This window comes from Vicugna pacos, chromosome 11 (assembly GCF_048564905.1).
Source record: "Vicugna pacos chromosome 11, VicPac4, whole genome shotgun sequence".
NCBI lineage: Eukaryota > Metazoa > Chordata > Mammalia > Artiodactyla > Camelidae > Vicugna > Vicugna pacos.
The window spans coordinates 44,529,146-44,552,498 of record NC_132997.1 but is presented as its reverse complement, the minus strand read 5'-3'; the positions used below and the strand labels follow the sequence as shown (position 1 = coordinate 44,552,498).

The window sequence follows — 23,353 nt, the reverse complement described above, 5'->3', positions numbered from 1 at the left end:
TTGGCAAGAGGGCCAAGTGGGAGCAGCAGTAGCGAGGCCCAGGGCTGCCGTCTCCGAGGAAGATTCACTCCTATATATGGTCACCGGCGTCCCATAGCTGAGCTAGTTGTGACCTCATGTGCTGACAATCTCGCCCAGTCTGGGGCCTTGCTTGGGGAGGGCCCTCACCCCAGAGCGTCCACTTGGGGACAGAGGGGCCAGGAGGAGGCAAGTCACTGGTGTGGAGGTAGGATATGGACAAAGTGTCCCAGGTGCAGGAGAGCAGACTTGGGGCGGCCCCAGGTCCCCCCACCCAGCTTGGCCTCCCACATCTCCAAAAATGTACAGCTTCTCACCGAGGCTCTGTATAAACAAGGAAACCCAGGAGCCTCTCTCGCTTTTTAAAGTCCTTTTAATACAGCATGAAAAGGCTATATTTCTCTAGGCAGGCCGTATACAGATTCTCCAGGAATAAGGCACACGACGGAATGCCATCCCGAGGGCGGCCCTCGGGAGAGGTCGGGAGCCTTCTCCACGCACCCTCCGAGCTGGCCCACGGGTTCTGTTTGTCTTTTTAGCTGAACACAGAGTATTAACAGATACAAACACGGACAGGGTCACCACACTGGAGTGCAGGAGGTCAAACGGTGAGGTTGGCAACAGAGAGCGATGAACTCCTGCAGGCCGAACGCCTCCCAAACTTCAGGGTTAGTTGTTGCACTGGGCTACGATGTAGTGATGCTGGATTAAATATTCATTTAGAGGAGATTCAAGTCCATTAGATGCCGGAGGGCAGGTGTAAGGGCTCTGGGTGACAAATCCAAGTTCAAAGAGCATGGGGCCCCGAGGCATGGCTCAGATGGCAAAGCTCCAAAGCGGGCAGCGTGTAGAAGTCCGCCTCCTGCTGTCTCTTCCCTCCTTGGGCCCTTCTGACCACCGGGAGCCCTGGACCAGGCCGAGGAGGCCATCTTTGGAGCTGACCGACCACGGAGGGGCTAGTCCCACGCGCCCTCCTCCCCGGCTCTCTCCCGCCCCCCACAAGATTAATAACCAAAATAACAAGATAATAATAAGAAGGTGCGAGAGAATGGATTATAATGCTGTGTTATCCTCAGCTGAAGAGGCTCAAAGGGCTCACCATTCCCTTTTTCACTAAGTATCTAATAATAGCTTCCCTTAAAAAAGGCAATACTTTCCAAAATACACATACGTATAAATACAGGACAGGAACATATTAATAAGTCTAAGCACTTGAATAATATGCCGGCTACTTAATACTGATATTTTCATCCAAGGGAAACAACAGAAAATAACAATAATATGGCTTAAAGGATTGCAAAGATTTTTTTTCCTCATCAGAATTATGTACCAACTTCATATAATATTCTATGTAGACAATATTTCCTTCTTCATGTAATTCAGTTGCAGACTTTTTACAGACCAAAGCATAGTAAAAAATCAAACCAAAAAAAAAAAAAGGAAAAAGTTCTCACCATAAATATTTTCTTGCAGCTCAAACAGAAGATTTGTAAAATGCTTCCAGAAATCTTCGTTTGATATTCTATTGCCCTCCTGAAAGCTCTGAAATTTTGAAAATGCCTCTCTTTCTGTGTATTTTTTAACGTCAAAAATCAAGCAATTGTATTTTTCTTTTCTTTTTCTTTTTCTTTTTTTTTAAAAAGGCCCTCAAATATATACAAACAAAAATCACTCTGAAGATTTTTCGGGAGAAGGTAACAAATTCAGTGTTGTGAGAAAAATTGGAAACCATGCAGAAATTTTAACATCCATGAATTTTCTTTTCAAAATACACACATAGTATTTTTCTTTAAAAAAAAAAAAGGAATTCTGTGTCAAGTATAACTCAAAATAAATACAAATTCACACGTAGAACTATCGAATACTTCATATGGGGTAAACACCATGACCTCCCAGCTAGATCGCTAGATCTACTAACTGCAAGCGATTGTCCCTTTTGAATGTACTAAAACCACACACTTTCTTGTCTCTCGGGCTCCCAGGCCCTCTGAGCACTTAATTCTCACAGCACGGGTCTGGACAGCAGTGGCTTTCGCTGACCACGGAGAGCTCCCAAATTCAGCCAGAAAGGTGCAGGGAGGGGCAGTGCAGAAGGGCCGCTCAGGCAGGAGGGCCCAGCCCCGGCTTTGCACAGATGGCAGGGGCACTGGCTGCCAGCTGGACAAGCCCACTGCAAAGGTCACTTTGGGGTGACATTCCTTCTCCTGTTGGCCTGTGGAAGGCCCTGACCTCCAGGGGGTCTGGAGCCTGAGTTCTTTCTAGGGTGTGGACTTCCCCCATGACTACAGCCCACGCACCCAAGGCTGAGGTCCCCCTGTGGGGCCGGGTCCCTAGAAGGCCCGGGGCCTGGTCCTTGCTACGGAGACCAGCGCACGGCCCACCGCTGTGAACATTGTCGCAGGTTGTCGCAGGGTGCTAGGATGACTGACAGTAACAGCTTCTCCTCCAGGCCAGGGAGCCCCGGGCCAGAGTGGCTCCAGCTCACCTTGACAACATGGTGGGGCAGGGAGCAGCTGGGGGGGATTCCTCAGTGGGCGGTGAGCATGTTCACAGTCGGGGGCGGGCATCTGCCCCTGCGGGCTAGAGGGAGGCAGCTGCAGGGCTCAGGCTGGAGCAAAGACTCCCCTTCTTAAGTGCTCAGAGGGCAAGGCCCCCCCCAAATCTACCCTGCAGCCCTCTGGCTGCAAATACTCTCACTCCGTCTCTTCACCTCACTCCCTGGACCCCTAATTAACACTTTGCTGTAACTCCTCAGTTGTACAAAGCATTTTCATTTGAAAACAAGAGGCGACTGGACACGGGTTGGGTGTCCGTGGTAAACACTGAATTTCAGGCCCCTTTCGTGGTCTGATTTTTTTTTCCCACAGAGGCATAATGTTGGAGCAACGTCAAGTGACCCAGCCCTGACAGCCGGTTCCCCTGGGAGAAAAGAAGGATAATATGACAATAAAAACAGGGCTTCTCACTGGGGAGGGAGCAGAGAGGAGGGAGATCCCTCCCGCTAGCAAGGACAGCGCCGCCCTGGCCAATGAGAGCGCCAAGAGGCCTCCCCGCCCCACGGGAGGTAGGAATCATCACCCCCACTTCGCAAACGAGAGGTTCTGTAGCTTGTCTTGGGGTCGCCTGTGTGAGGAGGAGGGAGACCCTTCTCCTTCACGTTTGCAGGGTGGGGGACAATAGGCAGGGCTGGGGCTGCAGGGGGGTGACAGGGGAGGACCGGCATCCCCTCTGCATGATTTCTTAAGTGACCGATTGACGAGTGATAGTGCAGGAGACCAGACCCGGGGAAACTCTCCAAGTAAAGCTCTCTGCTCCAGGAGATGGCACCCAGCCAGGTCGCATCCCAGAACATCAGAAGAGAAACGGGCCTCTCGGCTCTCTGGTGTCTGTCACTTAACTAGTGGGGAAACGGAGGCCCAGCGGTGAGAATCCCACCCAAGGTTCTGTAGTGTGTCACAGGCAGGGCCAGCATCAAAACCTGCATGTTCGGGCTGCCAGGCCTATGTCTTCCCTGCTGGGCCCTACAGCTTCCTTGGGGGCGGCCCCCCAGTGTGGGTGGGAAGGGAAAGAGAAGGAAAGGGAAGGGAATGGGGATGACAAAATCCAAGCAAGCGGGAAAGGATGTGGTGGGGGAGGAGGGAGGCGTGCCTGACGTGTCCCAGGTCACACCTTGGGAACACTGTCCAACATTCAGTGCCTCCCTGTCCCTGACCTCTGGGTCTATGGGGGGTGGGGGGGTTGTGCAATGCCAGTGACGTCGGAGACTGTCAGGTTTGGGGCTCAAAGTGGCAGGGGGCAGAGATGCCCACTCCCCAGCAGCTGTTAGAACAGGTGTCAGCTCGCCATGAGTGCTGACTTAGAAAACAAGGGCTTTGCAAGAGTGGCTTTTCACATGGGGCAGACTGGAAGGTTCTGGGGAGGAGAAGGCGGCCTGGCTGGCCTCGGGGAGATAATCCCCTGGAGGCTTTGGGATTCACAGTAAATTTAGTGCACTTGTGGCCAAAACAAGGCTGCTCACCCCAAAGGGAGTCTCAGAGGAGAGTCTGCGGGGGATACCAGGCCTCTGTGGGTCTTTTGCGCTGGCCTCTGCTCTCCCCGTCCCCCCCGCCACAGACCCAGGCCCCCTGGACAAGAGTCCCGGAGACACAGCCCCCTCTGGGGGCAGCTACGTCAGTAACACTTTGTCAACATACATGAGCCGAGGCCCTAAGACCACCCTCCCTAGACCTGTAAGCCTGCGAGGATGCCCCCACGGGCGCACGCGGGGACACGCAGGGGAGGCGGTGCCTTCTGGGCTGGCAGGAGGGCTGCGGTGGCGGGGGAGCCGCGGGCGCCGGGTCACTGCACTCGCCGGCAGTAGTAGCCGAGCACCTTGCACTTCTCACAGAGGTGCTGGGGGTGCTCCTTGCTCTGGTCGGACACGTCCAGGCCATCGGGCTTCTCCAGGGGTCTCTACAGAGAGGAAGGAGAAAGAGGGCCCAAGGGCGGGGAGGGCGGGGTAGAGAGGAAGACAGAAACACAAAGAGAGGCAGGGAGAGTGAGACAGATGCAGAGAGAGGCACAGAGAGACAGACAGACAGACAGACAGGAGGAGGGAGGCAGATACACAAGGTGGGCCCAGAGAGAGCAAGTGTGCCTGTAGTCACAGAGGTTGTTCCCAAAGCGCCCAGGACCCTTCCCGCCTCTCGTCTGCCGCAGGCAACTTATGTCCCAGGAGGCACAGGCTGAGGCCTTGGGCTGGGGCTGGGGCTGTAGGAGGGCGTCTTGTACCCAGAGCCCAAGGTCCAGATCCCACTTTGCCTTTCCCTGTCCGCTGAGCAGCCACTGCCTGAAGCCCACAGAGGTCAGGACAGATGGGCAGATATTATCCAGATGAGGAAACTGAGGCCCAGCACCAGGGAGCCCCAGGCCACATCTCCTGACTCCTGGCACGCACTGCTTCTTCCCAGACCACTTGTCACCCCCAAACTTGCTCCCACGGCCTCAAGACTCAAGGAGTGTAACCTGGACCCAGCCACGGTGTTTCAGGCTTGGGGTAAAGCCAGCTCTTAGCCCTCTGAGGTCAGCAGCCAGTGTTCTGATCGGTCCCTCAGCCCTGGGCCTGGCACGGTGCCTGTCCCGTTTGTTGAGCAGCTAGGTGTTTTTTTAACAGAGAAACTGAGGCCCAGAGAAAGGAGGTGACTTGCCAGACCCACGATGCTATTCAGCCACAGTGTGGCTTCACAGAGCCTCGGTTTCCACATCTGTAAAGTGGGCTGTTGCAGCAGCTTGTTTATAGGGAGGAGTCAGATGTCTAGATGTTTGTAAACTGAGCAGTGTTGGGCACACAAGCACATTTCTGTTACACAGGAGGCTTCCCTGCTCCCTCTGTCCCTCCAATCCTGGCTCTCAAAAGCCAGTAAAGACTCATTTCTCTGGAAAATGTACGGAGGCTAGTAGGCACACCTCCTGAGGCAGACAGTTTCTTGGCTGGCAGCTGGAGCGCCTGCCCAGAACCCCTCCCTGCAGCAGGTCCCCTGCACGGACCGGGGGAAACTCAAAGGAAGCTGGTCAGGGCCAGCTGGGAGCCACATGCTGAGGACAGGGGGCAGGAACTGCAGGTGCCAGTGGGCCTTGGTGCCAGTGACCAGGACCCAGGATGGTCCTGGAAGGAAGGTGAGCATGAGCTCTCCCCACTCCCCCCACCCCACCCCCCAGGAAAGGCTGCAAACTGCTCAAAAGCAGCACACTTGGCTTTTCCGCCCAAGTACGCAGTACCTGGTCTGAAGCTGACACTCAGAGCAGGTGCGGAATGGACAAGTCAGAGTGTGCTGACTGTGGGTGGGCAGGGTTCTGATCCAGGGTCTTAAAGCCCATCCCTATGCTTCCAGGCCCAAAGCCACACTGGGAGGATCTCAAGAAAAGGGCAGGGGCCTTGGCCTCATCTCAAGAAGCTTTCAGATGACTGGCTTTCCTGGTCAGGGGAGAGGAGGAAAAGTTTGCCTTCGTGTCAGACCCAGGCTCAAACTATCTGTGAGCTGTGTGACCTTGGACAAGCCACCTCACCCCTCTGATCCTCCACTTCTTCATCTGTAAAAGGGAGTGTTGATAACACTTTTCTCATGAGATTGTTACAATGCAAGGAAGATCACAAGTAGAAAGGGCATAGCACAGAAAAGTTATTCATGCTGTTTATTATTATTAATATTAGGAGGGGAAACCAGCTGGTAGAGGGTCACTAAAAGTTGAAGCCCTGATTCCAAGTTGGATGGCCTGGGAAGGTCACATCCCCTGCTCTCCAGGCATCCTGATGGACACCTATGGAATCCCGCGGGCACCACCTACAAGCCTGGCGGCTGGGGAGCTCCCTGCTGGCTCAGCTCACTGCCTGCCCTGTAAGAGATGCTTCCTGATCTTGGGCTGAACTCTGGGTCCCCAACCCCCATCCATGGTCCAGCCACGCATGGGCCATGCAGACTCTCTGCTCACCCACAAAAGGTCCGATGTGGACGGCTCTGATGTCTCCCCTCTCCCAGACTAAACCCAGCCTGGTTTCCAGCTCCTCTCCCCAGCTCTTCATGCTGGACCAGGCCCCTCCCTGAACCCGCCTTCCACCCTTGCTCCCCATGGTGTACACTTTGCAAAGCGCTGCCACATCATCTTACCACCTAACCTCACAGCCTTCCAGTGAGGGACATATTATTATCCTCATACATTACAGATGAGGAAACCAAGGCTCTAAGACATTAAGGGAGTTGCCAGTGACCTGCAGCTTGACCTGTCTGCCAAGGGCTCCTGGGCAAGAATTTTCTCCTCTAGAACCTTAACTTGCCCTTCTGTAACCTGGGCAAGAGGTTAATAACAGTTGCTGTACGTGTGACAGGGAGAGAAGTAAGTGAGATGACTGACTTAAGGTACTTTCTAACCATAAAGAGCTCTGCAAGATTTCATAATTGCTGTGTGACCTCTTGGCAGTCACTTAACCTCTCTGTGCCTCAACTGTTCTCCTCTATACAGTGGGCTAATCAGAGTACCTACTTGATGCGTTTGCTGTGAAGAGTAAATAAATAAGCTAATAAAAGCAAAGTTATTAGAACAGTGCCTGGCACATAAAGAGCAAAGTGTTTTGGTCAGTTTAATATCATGTATTATTACTATTATTACTATTATGTAGAGAGGGCAGGCTGGGAGCAGGGTGAATCAGCTGAGTCCCTGTGGAAATGCCCTTGCAGTATCCTGGCCATCCCCTTTCCTTGGCTGTGACCCTCTCAGTGCCCCTTCCCTCCACTGGTCCTGGCTGAGCCCTGCCCAGGCGCTGGGTGGAGGAACTGGGGAAGCTGTCAAGGCGCCTTCCCTCTGCGGAGGGAAAACATTCAGCAGCTGGGATTGATCACCCCAGGGCCATCCCCACCCCCTGCAGTGAGGCAAAGCCCATTCGTGTTTTCTTCTCATGGGGGGCAGGGCCGGCAGGGGGCAGCCGCAGCTGGAGCCTGACGGGAAACAGATGTGGAGGGGAGGGAGGCGGGGTCGGTGGAGGGTTCTCAGGAGGGGGATGCTGTGCGGGTCAGAGCTCAGGGGCAGGAGAAATAAAGCAGCCCCTCTCCACTGTGGGGGGTGGGAGAGTTCAGGGGGACAGCAGACACTCCAAGCCCCTCCTCTTAGCTCTTCAAAGGCTCCTGACTGCTGGAGGGTCTGGCAGGGCCACCAGCCCCTCAGCCCTCTGCCCAGCTTGCCACTTCCCTGAGGGAGCAAGGCCCTGTAGGGGGCAGGGCAGGGGGAGACCTGGGTCCCAGACCCCCTTGACGCTGGCTGGCTGCTCAAGTCCCATCTCCTCTCTGGGCCTCAGTCTCCCCATTGCACACAGTAGGTGCTCGACAAACAAGGGCTGAATGACTGGGAGGGGGAAGAGCAGAGCCACATGCTCTTGGAAGACTCTTCCACATTGGGCCTAGGAGACTCCAACCTGAGTGAGGAGGGGAGGTGATGGTCGGGGAGGCTGTGGTTGGACTGAGCTTTGCAGGATGGAGACGATGAAGCAGGTAAGAGCATTGCCGGCCTGGGGGATGGCGGGTCCAGCCAGGAATGAGCATGGCATCTGGAAGGGGTGCTAGGCAATACGGGGAGTTGGGTCCCAGTGGACTTGGGTGCATGGCCTGGGCCCTGCCTCTCTGCTGAGGTCACAGAGGTGTGAGAGTCATAAGGACTGAGCCTCCCAGACCCCCCTAGCACAGAACCAAGCACTGTCCGTCTGAGCCTCTGCAGGAACTAGCCCATTCCTGACTCCCCTCCCCAGCCAGCCACCCTGACCTGACCTCACTGCTCCCTACCTTCCCCCGGGGCTGATCATCTGCCCCCTCCAGGCTCTGTGTTCTCCTCCAGCCCCAAACTTGATCGCTCTTCATGGATCCCAGCTTCTCTACTGAACTTGGGTGATTCATTTATTCCCTTTGCCTCAGTTTCCTCCTCTGTAAAATGGGGAGACGAGGGAGCTGACCTCCTGGGGTGGCTGAGAGGACAAAGGTGTAACACAGGAGCACACTGCTGTCCTAATTTTCCCAATTCCTGCCCTCTCCAGTGCAGACCCCCCCTGCAGTCCAGCCTCCTCTCTCCTGCACTGGGAGCCCAGCCAAGTTTTTTGCTTTGCCCTACTCAGTACAGGAGGGCAGAGCTGGGACATAGACAGAGGCCTGCCTGGCCTCAGGGCAGGGCTCCAAACACAGGTGCAAATTCACCCCGAGGCACCACCTCTATGTGTCTTCTCAGGACTGCACATTCTCTCCCTGTGAAGTGGGATGAACAGGACGCCCAGTCTGAGGGCCGAGCACACGGGAGAAGCGTGCGGGGGCTCAGCAAACAGCACCTAGAGGGTGATCACGGCTGTGACTGGGGCCAAGAGTTCTCTGAATGCCAGTTGCTAACCCTGTCTGATGGAATCCTGACCCTTGGGCTGGAGAGGAAGCTCCTGGAAGGCCTGGCATCCCCTGATCTTCTTATTCCTTCAGTGCCTGCACAGACCTGGCGAGCAGCCCTCAAAGAAGTTGTCTAGGGAAAGAAGGAACCTCTCTGCACAGCACAGGCCACACCCAAGGGCCCTGGGAGAGCACAGTTCAACACAGGGGCGAATGTGCTGATGGTCAGACATCTGGGGAGGTGTATTTGGACTCGGGGTCCACACCTGCTCAGGAATTGCCCAGAGACTTCAGGAACCAGGATGCGGTGTCTCCTTACGCTGCCCACCTTTGGCCCCATCCCCGGATGTGCTCCTAAAATACCAGGTGCATGTCACGTGCCCTGTGCCCATTGGGTCATCAAGCCTAGCCTGGCACTCCGGGGCCTCGGTGTGTCCCTCAGTGCCATTAGGTGGTGGGTCAGGCCCCTCCACTAAGGGACCCCTCATCCACTGGGCTGCAGGGCCAGCTTCCCGTCTCTTTGCCTGCATGTGACAGTGTGGGTGATGGGAACCATGGAAACCCTTGGGGATGGGAGGATGGAGAGTCTACAAACAGAGGGAATGGAGACTTGCACAAGGGTCATAAAATCACAGAATGTGTCAACCCTGAGAGTCCTCTCGGACAGCTCCCAGATGCTCCAAAGACCAAATTCCATGCCATGGCGGCCAAGCTGGCCTCTCCCTCTGCACTCTGCTCCACCCTTCAGCTCCTCCAATGCTCTGTGCCCAGCCCTGTCCTCTCCACTTTACACATGCTGTTCCCTTACCAGAAGTGCAGCCTCCCCTCTCTGCCACTCCCACTCCACTGCCCCATCAGAGCTCAGCCTGACATCACTGTCCCAGGGGAGCCTCCCCAACTCTCCTGCCTCCATTGCCTTGTGGCCTCCTCTGCTCCCTGTTCCTGCCATCCTTCTCGGTGACTCAGCTTACCCATCCCCACCCCCGACTTCTCATTGCCCCGACTCCCTCACCAACAGTGAACTCTCCCACCGCCCCCTCAGCCACACCATGGACTTGGTCTTCAGAAACCTGCTCTCTGTCCAGTTCTTGGCTCCCACACTCCACCCAGTCCTGGCCCCATCTCTCCATCAGGGCCGCTCTGGCTTCCCCTTCCCTGCCATCTAGCTGACACCCCCAGGCCATGCTTTTACAGCATCACACTTTTCCAAATATGCCCAATCATTTGACCTTCTTCCCTGTGAGACGCCCTCCCGGCACACGTCTGGCCCCGCACCCCTGCGTGCCGCCGATTTCGAAGCTCCCTGGGCTGCAGATGCAGCTTGCCAGTCTGGTTACATTTCTCGGATAGACTCGCTTCCTCATTCGTCCTTCCCCAAGCCCACCACACCCCTCTTCACCCTTACTTTTAGCTGAAAACCTCATCTTCCATTTCTCTGAGAAAACAGAAGCCTTGGAAGTGAAGTCCCCCTTCTCTGCACCATCAAACCCATGACCCTCCCCAGTCACCCTCCACCTCCCTCCCTCCCTCCCTCCCTGTACCAGCAGCCTTTTGCTTTCTTCTGGGTCAGTCTCGTTTGCTTACAATATGCTCCAGGCTCTCCCATCTTCTTAACACCCATCTTGACCCCACCACCCCTACTCCAGCTGCTGTCCCACTTCTCTGCTTCTCTCTACAAGCAACGTCCAAGAGGGACAGTGAAGGTGTTCCCCCTGCCACCATGGCTCCATGGACACCACCCTGGTCAACAGATCCTCCGTGAGTCAACATCTCCACTCCACCTTACCCCCGACCTGCAGGACATTGGCTCCAGTGGTTCTCCAACCTTGGCTGCAGCTCAACAGGTCCTCCAGGTAAAAGTGAGTCCCCCCCCCCCTCAAAGTTGCAGGACCATGTCCTTATTGCCAAACCTCAGGGGCACTTCTTGTCATCATACCTGACATCTCAATACCAGCCACCACCCGTGCCCTGGAATGGCGCCCTCCCCCCTCCCTGCGCCCCTGCCCCTCCTTACTGGAAGCGTCTCCTCCATCTGACCTCTGAATGCTGGGATTCCACAGCACGTGGTGTGGGGAATCCCGTCTCCACTTTGTCCTCATTCTGCAGGAAATCTCCTCATTCCCTAAATACCTTCAGGCCAGTGGTACCCAGTTACATGTGAACCACCTTGACGTCTCACGTGAGCTTCAGAACAGCAACCCCAACTGCCTGCTTGACATCCCGACCTGGATTTTTGGAAACATCTCAAACGTAATGTGTATCAGAGGCCTCTTGCTTTTATCTAGAACATCTGTGTCCGACCCCAACTGCCCCCGGCTGCCCACCTCGGCAACAACCACCTGCACCCGCTCAGGAGCTCAAGCCACCATGTGGCTGTTCTCCCGGGTTCCTGCCCTCCTCTCCTCACCTTCCACATCCAGTCCGGTGATGCTCTGGGTGGGACCCAGGTCCAGAGCCACTGCCTCAGGGACTAGGGCCATGGCTTTCCCAATGGTCTCCCCATGTCTCCCAGCCCCCTCCCCAGACCAGTCTCTACACACAACCACAGTAATCATCTCAGAGTGAAGCTGAAAGTCCTGTTGCTTAGGGTTTCCCCTTGTGAAGGCCCCAGCACTCCTCTGGTGATCACCCCGTTTAGCTCCCCAGTTTCTCCCACTCTACTCCCCTGCTCCTTCACTGAGCTTTGGGCCTCATGCACCCCAAGTCCTACAGCCTCAGGGCATTTGCACCTGCTGCACCCTCTTCTCAGGATGGCCATCCCCGCTCTTGTGACAGGTCTAGCTTCTTTCCCTCCTTCAGGTCCCAGAGTAAATGCCGCCTCCTCTCTGCAGCCTGTGGCAAGTGGGTCCTCCCTGGGATGAGCCGCCTCGGCCAACCCCGGCAGGGCAGGCGGGCCCTCGGCCGCTGGCCCTGTGGCGCAGCGCCTGGCCCACAGTGACCGCCCTGCACGCATGAGCCAACTGTGCGAATGAACAAACGAAACTTCCCGCTGCCCTCGCGTCCCCCTCTGTGTCACAGTCGCACCCCTAGGTCGTCACTTTCAAAATCCACTGGGGTCTGTGGTCTCATGGTCTCCATACAGTTGCCCCTTTATCCTCCTTCCCTTCCCAGGGAAACGGGCCCTCTCGTCCCCATTTCCATTGAGACGACGAAAGAAAGGGCTAAGGTGGACACATCTAGTCCCATCCCCTGTGAAGGAAGGAGCAAACCGAGGCTCCTGAAGGGAAGGCTGCCACCCCCCCCACCCCCGCCCTTCAGAGACGCCGCCCCGCTGCGCGCTCAGCGCTGCGCTCCCGGCTCACCTGCTTGTGCGGGTACACGTTGATGTGGCACTTGATGCACTCCTGCCCCATGTTGGCCCAGGAGTTCCCGCTCATCCATTTTCTCTTGCACTTGGGACACTTGTACTCGCCGAAGCAGCGCTTTTTGCCCTGGTATGGGGTCAGACCCTCGCCTTTGGGGCGTGCCTAGAGGACGGAAAGCAAACACAAGGGACTGGGGCCCACCAGGCCAAAATGATGCCCCACAGGGTCCCCAGGGTCGCCCCCTTCAGCCTTCATACCCTGTGTCCTCGTGTGCAGACACCTTTGGTCTCCTGTACGGAGAACACCAGGGCCTCCCCGAGAGCACACACGGAATCCCAAGTCTGGGAGACTCCCAAGGGGACAGAAGACAGAGGAGGTGATGGAGGGTGCACATCTTCTTAGATTTAAGGGAGCAAAGTACTCGATGGGTCTGGAATTACTCCTGTAACGCAGACGTCATGAAGGAGCAGCTGGTGGTCACATGACCTGCACACAGGCGCTCTCAGGAGCAGCTTGCCTGCAGCGCAGGCAGAAAGCAACCTTGTATGCAGTGGAAGTGTGTCTCCCCACCCTCACCCCTGCTGCCCTGCCTGGCAGCAGTTTTAATTCCCTTTAGACCGTCCCCAAAGATGGGCTTTCCATTTACAAACATGTGTAACAGAGACCTGCGTACATGCACCCTTTCTTTTCCCTCACTCGTATGGAGACAGATTATACACTTGGTTCTACATCTTCCCTTTTTCACTTATTAATCTATCTCAGAGATACAGATATAGACAGATAGATAGGTAGATAGACAGACAGACAGACAGACAGATAGGTGATAGATAGATATGGTCTTTTGCCCAGATGAGTACAATCAGAGCTACTGCATTGTGTTTAAGGGTTGCACAATATTCAAGTCCATGCAAGTTCCATAGTGTTTTCCCATCACTACTGCACAATGTCTAGATTATTTCTACTCTTGTATTGCAAGCAATGCTACAGTGAATAACTCTGCATTTATATGTCTGCGTGTATGTATATAATTTTGCACGTGTGAGAGTACGTTTGCCAAATAAATTCCTAGAAGTGAAATTGCTAGGTCAATGATACGTACCCTTTTCATTTTTAAAGATGATAATTGCCACTCCCCACCTCCCCCCACCACAGCTGCAGGTGTGCCAACTTAATGACCCATCTCCTCACCAAGAGTGTTCTCATTATTGCCAATCTAAGAGGTAGAAAGTCTCAGAGTAGCTTTGACTTACATGTCTTGTATTAGGAGCAAGAGGGAATTTTTGCATTTAGGAATCATTTGTGTTTCCTTTGTGAACTGTGAGTTCGTATCCTTTGTGATTTTTTTTTCCTGCTGAGTTTGGCATTTTTCTTGTTGATTTGTGACTGCACTTTATGTATTAAAGAAACTAGTTCTCTCCTACATGTTTTTTCTTTAAAGCTTTATTGAGATATGATTCACATACTCTACATTTCCCCTGTGCAAGGTGTACAGTTCAGTGGGTTTTAGCATATTCATAGTTATACAGCCACCACTACATCCAATTTTAGAAAATTTTCTGTTACATCCCCAAAGAAACCTTGTATTCATTAACAGTCACTCGCCATCCCCCAGCCACCTCCTCACCCCATCCAGATCCAGGCAACCACTAATCTACTTTCCATCTCTGTAGATTTTTATATTGTAGACATTTCATGTAAGTAGATCATATAAAAATTGTCCTCTTGCGTCTGGCTTCTTTTACTTAGTGTAATGTTTTTAAGGTCCATCCACGTTGCAGCGTGCATCAGGACTTCATTCCTTTTTGGTGCCAAATAATACTCCATTGTACGGTCATGCCATACTTTATTTACTCATTCATCAGAGACATTTGGGTTGGTAATTTGGGGCTACTATGAATAATGCTGCTATGAACATTCATGTATAAGCTGCCTAGTATTTTATATAGTTGAATTCATTGCCCCATTTTTTTGAAAATGAGAGATTTCACATAGAAACATGACCACATTGGTCCAGAATTCTTGCTCAGCTGAGGTTAAGGAGTGGCTGCCCCATCAGACTGACTGAAGGTACCCTCCACACCACCTGTGTCTCGACCAGCCGCGCCCTGCATTTATGTCACCTCCTTGGCACTTACAGCCTTTGCGGTTAAGGCAGGCCCTACACTGTGACTGGCAAAGTGTGGTTCCTGGACTGGCCTCACGGCATTGCCTGGGAGCTTGTTAGAAATGCAGAATCTCAGGGCCCACCTTAGAGCTACTGAATCAGAATCTGCATTTTAACAGGAGCCCCAGGGAATGCACACGTCACTCAGTTTAAGAAGCAGTGGGCTATGAGATGATCTGTTTGCACAGTCATGTGTCCCTGGGCATTTGCGCATTTCTGAAGTGGTGCAGGAAGGTCAAGAGTGACCTACCGTAAGAGACTGTCTGAGAATTAAACGAGATAATACAGGCAAAGCACTTAGAACAATGCCTGGCACAGAAAAGTAAAACAGGAGTGTGAGTTATTACCATTTACTAATACAGAACAATAGCGGTATGTAGAATCATCATGTCTTCCTTCAGTAACCACCTTTCTTGCCCAGGCGCCGTTACCACCACTTGGTGGCAGCCTACTAGAATTACAGGCAAAACCCTAGAAAGGGACATACGTGCTGAATGTGTAAATCTAAACTTAGAAAGCGACAACAACACTGCCCTGATCTTTTGGGCCCGATGCCTAACGGCTTTTGGATCCTGACTGGCCTTCCTGGCAGCCGTGATGTCCCAGGGAGAGAGTCAGCCCGAGCGCCGAGTCAAGGCTGGCTGTCAGCACTGGTCAGGTCTACGAGAGAGGCTGGTGATGCCAAGGGGCGCACTCAGCATGCAGTCAGGGCCGGGGTCCAGTCAGTTGGCAGTAGAGAGGCCAGCCGGTGACTCCGAAGGCACTTTGAGTTGTGTCAAGTTAATGGGTGTGCAGTGAGCCCTCCAGCTGTTTCTGGTGGCAGGTTGTCTACCTGATGCTGGGAACCTACAACTTCCACAGCCTCCCTTCTCCAGTAATCCTGAAAAAAAGTGCTAGATAAACGCATTCTTCTGGTCCCTGTTTTTAAAGGCATCTACATTTTAAAGGGGGACGAGGGAGAGGCATGGGGTGCCTCACTGATGATAGGATCTGAGACTCCTTGATTGAAGTGGGAATGTGGGGGCCATGAGCAGCCAGGCCCACTCCAGGATCTGGTTCTGCAGGCCTCTTGGTTCAGACACTGATGGAACCTGGCACCTGGCTTCATGCAGCTGGGATGAGGGGCAGGGGTCAGGGCATCAGAGAGAGGGCTCGAGGCATCCCAGGGGCACTCAGCCAAGAGAAGGGTGAAGATTGGGGCAGGACTGATGATTCGGTTCCCAAAGAGTCTCTGCTTCAGAAATGAGCGGGAAGGAAAGCCACACAGATTAAAAAAAAAAAAAAAAAAAAAAAAAAAGAGTGTGTGCCCCAAACGGAGAAGCAGGTAGATGAGAGAAGAGCAAGGAGGTGAGTTGGGAAGCACCCTCACACTGTGGAATTAGAAAACTCGCCATTCTAGAGCCTTCCATCGGGGACTGTGAGCTGCTGGGCAGGGTCCAGGGACAGGCGCTCCAGTCTCCTCCAGGACCAAACATCTTTAGTACACCATTTGCACACTGAAGTCAGGCCAGGCACTGTGAGGGCCCAGACCCCACCACACGAGACCCGGCTCAGATCCTGGACTTCAGGACCAGATGCCTGGGATCGCATTCCGCCTCTGCCTGTGACTATCTGAGAAACCTTCAGCAGTTACACAGCCTCTCTGTGCCTTGCTTTCTGCAACGAGAAACCCGGGATGATGACGCAGGGCCAGCCTTCCCGGGGCGGTCAAAGGGACGCGATGCATTCGTGCACAGGAAGGTCTTAGGTCCGCGGCTGGTCACTGTAAGTGCTCAGTGACCACTAGCGATTTCAGGAGGATTCTCTTCTGGGGCTTGTGCACGGAGAGGGAGCAGGTGTGCACAAGGTGATGCAGAGGCCACGGCTGAGACCAGTGGGCATAACTTGTAAGAGGAACATCTCAAAGATGGGAGGAAGGCCTGGCACTGGCGGTGGGGGCTCACCACCCCTGGGTTGTGGGGGAGGTGGCGAGCAAAAGAATAACATCAGCAGGTGTCTTCACCTTCTGGAATCCTCAGGGAGGGACCAGGAAAGGTAGAGGAAGGCTGTGGAAGCCCTGGGGATGCAGACGGCAGAGGACAAAGGGAGGAGTGAAGAGAACAGACTTTTATCAAGCACTCCTTGTGTTCTAGGCTTTGTGCTCAGGGCTCCACCACCTGTTAGGCCCCCATTCAACTCTTCCCATTACCCTGTGGGGCAGGGAATATCATCAACCCACTTAATAGATGGTGAGACTGAAGTACAGGGAAGGGAAGGACTTGCCGAAGAGTTTCCAGTATGTGAGGGGCAGGAGGCCGGCCCAGCAGGCTTCCCCGTGAGGCTACACTAGGCTCGCCCTCTCTGTCTGTCACCCTTAAGTGTTGAGGGTGAAGTTGAGGCTTCTGCTCAGAAGGAGAAATCCCCCAGACCCCAAGGCTTCCAGCTCAGCCTAGCCCAGTGGCTTTGTCCTTCCGAGGGTCAGAGGGGAGAGAAGGCCCGCAGGGCAGGGGCGGAGAGGCAGTGGATGGGGTCAGGTCGGGGAGGCAGGCCAGCAGGCAGCTCTGGGCAGGGCTCAGCCCCACCGCTGTTATGCTTACAGACAGGGCAGGGCCAAAGGGAGAAGGAATTTTTGACGGAACAAAGGCTTCTCTACCACCCCCACCACCCTGCCAACACCACTTTCCCCCTGCCTCTCCCCCTAGAAAGGCACAGCCTCTTATAAATGTCAGCTTGAAGCAGACAGTGACTGGACGGCTCTGCAGGGGCCACCACCCGCCTCGGCTGGGAAGGAGGCCAGGCCTGACCAGGCTCTCCTGACCTGGGCCTCTGCCACGTACCCCTCTGGGAAATCACATCTGCCAGGAGCCCAGGCAAAGCTCAATGGGGCTCAGAAACCAGCCCTGGTAGCACAGACAGGCCCTCTGGGGATGGAAGAGGCAAGGGGACTTGCTCAGGGACACACAGCAAATCACAGACTGAGCTGGGAGGAGGGTCCTCTGACCTCCAGACCAGGGCTAGAATTGCCATGGAGGGCAGCCTGGGAAGTGAGACGTGGTGGCTGGCATGGAGACGGCAAGGAGGACTTGTGTCCAGGAGCAGTCAGGGTAAAGCTAGGCGGAGGTGTGGGAGGAGCCATCCAGGCAAGCCAGCAGCTTGGGAAGAGATGCAGATGATGCTGACACTATCTGGGCACTTCAGAATGGCTCAGTGTTTTCTTCCCAACAGATCATGAGATTTCTTGGTGGTTGGCCGGGAGGTAGTGAGCTCCCTGTTGCTGGGGGTATGCAAGCAGAGACCGGGTGAACAACTATCAGGGACACTGCTGGGGGACTTTTGCCTTAGTCAGACAGTTGGACCAGGTAACTCTGAAGGCACGTTCAACTATGCAGTCCTAATTCTTGTTGCTGGTGAAGGCCAACCAGGCAGGTGTGGCAAGGGGGCACTCTCAGACACTGCTGAGGGTGGGGGTTGAACAAGTACATTTTCTACTGTATTTCTAGAGTACAACTTGGTGGTAAGCTTTCAAACTTCAAAAAAATGCCCATTCCTTTCCCTCAGCAAATCTACTTCTGGGCAACTATCCTAAGGAATAAATAGTCTGAGGTGTGGACCACACAGTTGTTCAAGGATGTCCGTCACAGCATTGTTTATGACGGTGAAAAGCTGGAAACAGCTAAACATTCAACACCAATGCCCTGGTCCCCAAAATGGTGTTACACCCATTGGACGAATGACAACAAAGCCATTACAATATTTATGAGGATTTTTAAAAAGGGTTTGAGAAAATGTTTATAAGGATAAGCAATCGAATATAGACTGCTCCCAGAGTAAAAGTGTAAAAAGGAAAACTGTAAAAAGGAAAGGGCCGGCAGGAAATCAGAAGTGTTCAGAGGTTGCCGTCAGAAGACAAGATGCTCTGTTCTAATTAATGAATTGTCGTGAACCAATAGGGATGACTTTGATGGAGAAAATGATGGTTTATCAGCAGACTCCCTGGCCTGCAGGCCCCTCCTGCCCACAAGGGGGCGCCCTGCGCTTTCCCAAGGTAGTGGGAACCGGCCAGAAATGGCAGCTCTGTCCACACTTGTCCACTGGGGCCCGGGTGTCAGGCAATGGCCAACATCTGGCTTCTGGTTCTGTTGGGCCATGTTTGTGTCCACAGAGCTGCCCTGCTCCCAGCGATGGAGTGGACTTCCCAGCTCCTGAATCCCATTTGCACCCTCAATTTTGAGGACAGCTGCTAGTATCCACACCTGTCACTTGACATCAGAGGCTGGCTAGTCACTCTGCCCATCAATTTCCCTGCCCCTGATTCCTGAAGTCCCACCAGGAGTGAGTCAGCCTTCAGGGTGAAGCTTGTTTTCCTCTTGGCCCCTTTCAGTTTGAGGCTTTTTTTGCAGCGAACTGACATTGTCGCCTTTGGTAGCTTGAGGGAGAGCATCCCAGGGACCCTGGCCCAGGAGCAGGCAGTGAGGTGGGTGCTGAGGAGCTGAGGCTATGCCCTGCACAGCATGACTCCACGCTGGCTTCTGCCCCAGGGTGCACGGCCTCTGCTCTCTGGAGACAGGGTGTCACCCGTGGGCCCCAGCTGCCTGCCCAGGAGAGCAGCCTGTGCCTGGCCAAGCTCTGGGACACAGTAACAGCCACACTCATTGGGTGTCTCACCAGACCCAGGCCCTTTTTGTACAATCACCTTATGAGCCAAGTATGCATAGTCCCAGGTTTCAGATGAAAACACTGAGGCATGAACAAGTTAAGTAATTTGCCCACAGCTCTACTGCCAGCAAGTGGTGGAGTTTAGATTTGAACCCGGGCCGCTGACTCAAGCCCATTCTCTCAATGGTCCTGCCACATGCCACGATCACACAAAGTGGAAGAACCCACCCAGCCAGGATGGTGAGAAACAGGAAAGAGTTGCAACTGTCATGGGCCCTGGCATGCTGGGTGGCCCTGCGGGTGTCCCTTCCCTTCTCTGGGCATCAGTTTCCCCATCTCCAGAATGAGGGTGACCCTGACTGCTGGGCAGGCTCACCTTCCTCCCTGAGGCCCACATGACAGCCTGGCAGGCCCAATCACGCACCCCCTACTCTGCCAGGGAGCGCTACGCCGGCCCAACGTGTGTCCAGCTGACAGGCAACGGCTGGAGCCAGGAGAAGCAGGGAGGAAATAAAGAACAGATGGGCTCCTTGCCGGCTCTGTCCCACCCTGTCTGCGTGTTCTCCTGGCAACCAGGCAGCCGAGGTGGTCTTGGCCTAGAGTCGAGAGAGAAAGTGCCCTGGGTTTGAGATGCCCTTTCCATAGATATAGAAGACACAGAGGCAGCAGGGCCCAGAACCCTGTGCAGCCTTGCTGGCCCTTCCCGGATAGCCCAGGAGGGTTCCGGGGGCCCCTTCTAAAGGCTGGGGCTCCTCCCTGGAGGAGGCAGTGCCCCTCTTCCAGAGCCTCCTCTCTTGAACCTCCCTTCCCGCTGTGTCTCCTCAAGCCTGGACCCATGGGGTTACCCCAGGGACTGCAGTCAGAGGCCTGGGTTCGAGCCCTGGCTCTTTCAGGCCCAACCTGGAGATTAGGTTTCTTCATCTGGGTGAAGTGAAGTGGCTGCCATGGAGAAGCCAGGACACTGACATTTCACAAGCACCTGCTATATGCCAGCCAGTTGCCAACCTGTCACTCCGCAGCCCCTCCATTTGATGGGAGAGCAAACTGAGGCCCAGAGAAGTCAAGCAACCAGCTTGGGCAGGGCAGAGTCCCCCAGCTGTGGAGTCAAGACTTGAACTCGCTCTGCTAGCACCAAAATACTTCTCACCTCCTGCACAGCCTCTCCTGAAATGGTTGTGAGAAAGTTCAAGAACAAGCCTGCTCCTAGAACCACGACCCCATCTCTGGCCTCCAACCCCGGCCACCACCGCAATTACTCATTCCTTCAACAAGCATTTATTGAGCACCCACTCTGCACGGGGCTCTGTGGAACATTCCAGGAAAATGGAAATAAACAAGACAGATGAGGAATGCTTTCACAGTCTGGGGACTTCCGAAGGGGTCATCCCCGTGTGACCTTTTCACCAAGCGTGGCCCACACCAGTCATGGACGCCCTCACACATTTCAGCGCTCTGGAAGAAACACTCTTGGACCCATGCCCTCAGGCAGAGGCCTTTCTTCACCCAGTCCTCCTAGGTGACAGGCATGGGGCCAGTGCAGGACACATGAGATGATCTCTAATCAATGCAACAGACCTATGAAATCAGCCCTCTTAACGCTACTGACAGATGAGAAAACTGAGGCTTGGGACAGAGACAGCACTTGCCCAGAGTCACAGAATTAGTAAGCAGTGGGGCCAGGATCCCATCTTAAGCCTGTTCAGTGCCCAGACCCAGGCTTCTCTTTCCCCTGTGCTTTGTGACACTGCTTAAGGGACCCTCCAAAGACTCCCCGCACTCACGTGTTCACACACATGGCCCGGGGAGGCAAGCAGAGGGCTGTCTCAGCCTCTGCAGCCTGGTCCAGGCAGCTGCAGGCTCCACGGAGGCCCCAGAGGAAGCAGAGATCAGAGGGACAGGTGGGCTGGGCCGTGTGGCCTGCAGGCTGCCGGGAGGGAGGAAGGACGCTGCAAGAGGCCCCCATGGGTTTCCTCCAGAGCCTCAAGGGCCCCGTTGTCCAAGCATAGGCCCCCTCCCCTCCTCTGGGTTCCTGCCACAGCCCAGCAAGAGCCCAGAAGGCCCAGCCTCCTCGTCCCCCCCCTCTCGTTCTCAGCCCGAAGCCACCGCAAAAATGCCATCCTGATTCCACAACACTAGGGTTTGTCAAAGTGCAGGGGAACAATGACGCTTTCACAGTGCCAGGAAAAGGTCTCAGGAAAACCCTGGGGAGGGGGCACGGAGTGGGGGTGCGGAGACAGGGAAAGGGCTGAGATGGAGGGGAGAAGACGAGGCGGGAGGCTGAGAGGCAGGAGCCAGAGGCAGAGGGCAGTCAGGAGTCAGGGGCAGGGAGGGAGGGGTGGGCGGAGAGCCAAGAGAGTGAGAAGCTGGGGAACAGGGGGATGGTGAGTGACAGGCGAGGGGAGGGAGGAGGGAACCAAACCAAAAAGGAAGGAGAAAACAGATACAGGAAGATACAGGAGGGACCCCCCGACAAAGGCCACGAAGCCCCTCCAGGACCGGGAGGGGTGCAGAGGCCTCAGGCAGCCCACAGGCCTCCAGGCACTGTGCCCCAGAGCCCAGGCCGGCACAGAAGCCCCTCCCAGCCATAGGAACCCCTCTCTCCAAATCCCAACCCAGGGCCAGGCAATTGGAAGCGCTCTCAGGCAAAACATTTTGGAAAGCAAAGACTTTTTAATCACATGAACAGCCACTCCCTAAGTTATCTGTTTCCTGCTTCTGGCTTTCCTCCATTAGCAAACCGCAAGGCTCCGAGCTCAGGGGCGGGAGGGGAAGGGGGGCCAGTCCAAAGAGGTGGAAAACATCCGAATCAGAGCGATTGCAAAAGGCCTGGGTTTTCCTCCCCTCCTGTGACTGCGGAGACAGCGATTGCCTGTAAGGGGTGGACGAAGCGGACGGAAGATCTGCAAACACCCTGCGGTCGGCGGGCTGGACACTGCTCTGAAAACCATCTGTTCTCCAGAGGAGTTCCCAGGGCCTTGCGCATCCCTGTTTGGGTGGCCCATTTGCCCAGCAAGCCCTTTCTTCTGACTGTGCCCCTCCCTCCCCTGCCACTGTCACGACTATGATCCCTGTGGCCCAGCCGGCAGAGCCATACCCAGGTACTTACTTCAACTGCCACTTCAGGTGGCAAAACACTCAAGGCTGTCGGGCCCTTCCCCGTCTGGCCCAGCTGACCTCACCATGGCTGCTGCTACTCCCTCCTACCAAACTTAAACTCCAACAGCAACAAAATCATTTCCTGCAAGTGATATGCCCCCCTCGGCCCTCCACGCCTTGGCTCTTGCTGTTCCCTGTGCCCCAAACATTTCTCCACCTGGTGAGTGCCCATGTAGCCTTCAAGGCCGAGCTCCAAGGCCATCCCCTCTGGCTTCCCTCATCCCAGACAGGGTTAACGGCCCTCCTCAAGATGCTCACACCACTCAGAGCCCCAGGCATGAACAGTAGCTGAAGGCCCTCCCACTGCCTCCCCTAGAGAAGGCCCTGGCTCCCCAAACTCCCAGGGGATGTTGCGGTCTGTACCACTCGCTTGGCTGTGGGTTGTGTCCTGCCCTGACCCGGCCTCCAGCATGCCAACGATGATCCAGCATGCCAGAGATTTCATCCTGAATTTGAAGAACTTTTGAAAACTCCCGTTTCTTCTGTCTTGTTACCCCTAGTCTCTGAGTGTTCTGTGGCCCTGCCCTCCGCATCTCCCATTTCCCTCAGAGCACCCTGGGTGGGGCTCAAATCCTACCGACAGCTGGAGAGGACAGTGGTATGGGCGGTGTCGGTGATGGGTGAGGTGTGCGGGCCAGGGCCGAGGTCACAGAGGCTGGAGGTGGCAAAGCTGGGACTGGCCTGCTCTCAGGACGCCCCTCCCAGGCTGTGCTGAGCACTCTGGAGGGCCACCTCAGGCCACCAGCACCAATTCCACAGACCGTCTGGTCCCTGGCTCTGCATCTGAGGCCACCCCTGGTGAGGCCTGGCTAGACATGACCTGGCTAGATGTGGCTATGACCAGCCCAGCTCCACCTGGCTGTAGGGAGGCTCTGCAATGTCCTGGGGGCAGAGTGGTGGGAAGGAAGGTGGTGAGTAAGAGGTGGGGGCCTCAGCCTGGAGTGAGGCTTTGAGTGTGAGGGTCACAGCCTTGGGAGGAGGGAACAGGGGAACTTAGCTCAAAATAGCAATGGGGGAAGGGTATGGAGGGTGGCCAAGTGCCAGAAAAGAAATCTGATCTGCCCTGGCCGGTAAAACGCTGAAGTCAGCAGTTCGGGGCCACTCTGGCAGGAGTGGGGCCGGGGCGCCCACGGCTGCCTGGTGAGAGGCTACAGGCCCGACTTCCAGCCCCGGCTCTGTCCTCACAT

The 23,353-nt window shown here is 55.0% G+C and overlaps 1 protein-coding gene across 1 annotated transcript in view; it reads right to left on the bottom strand.

Moving 5' to 3' along the window:
• Positions 1-373: 373 nt before the first annotated feature.
• ZCCHC24 (zinc finger CCHC-type containing 24) overlaps positions 374-23,353 on the bottom strand; it is a 58,743-nt gene continuing 35,763 nt past the window's right edge. The window contains exons 3-4 of the mRNA XM_006211631.4: positions 12,209-12,373; positions 374-4,470 (exon numbers count right to left, since the gene is read on the bottom strand). Coding sequence (XP_006211693.2) covers positions 4,357-4,470; positions 12,209-12,373 — 279 coding nt within the window. The 3' untranslated portion in view covers positions 374-4,356. The remainder of the gene's footprint in view (positions 4,471-12,208; positions 12,374-23,353) is intronic.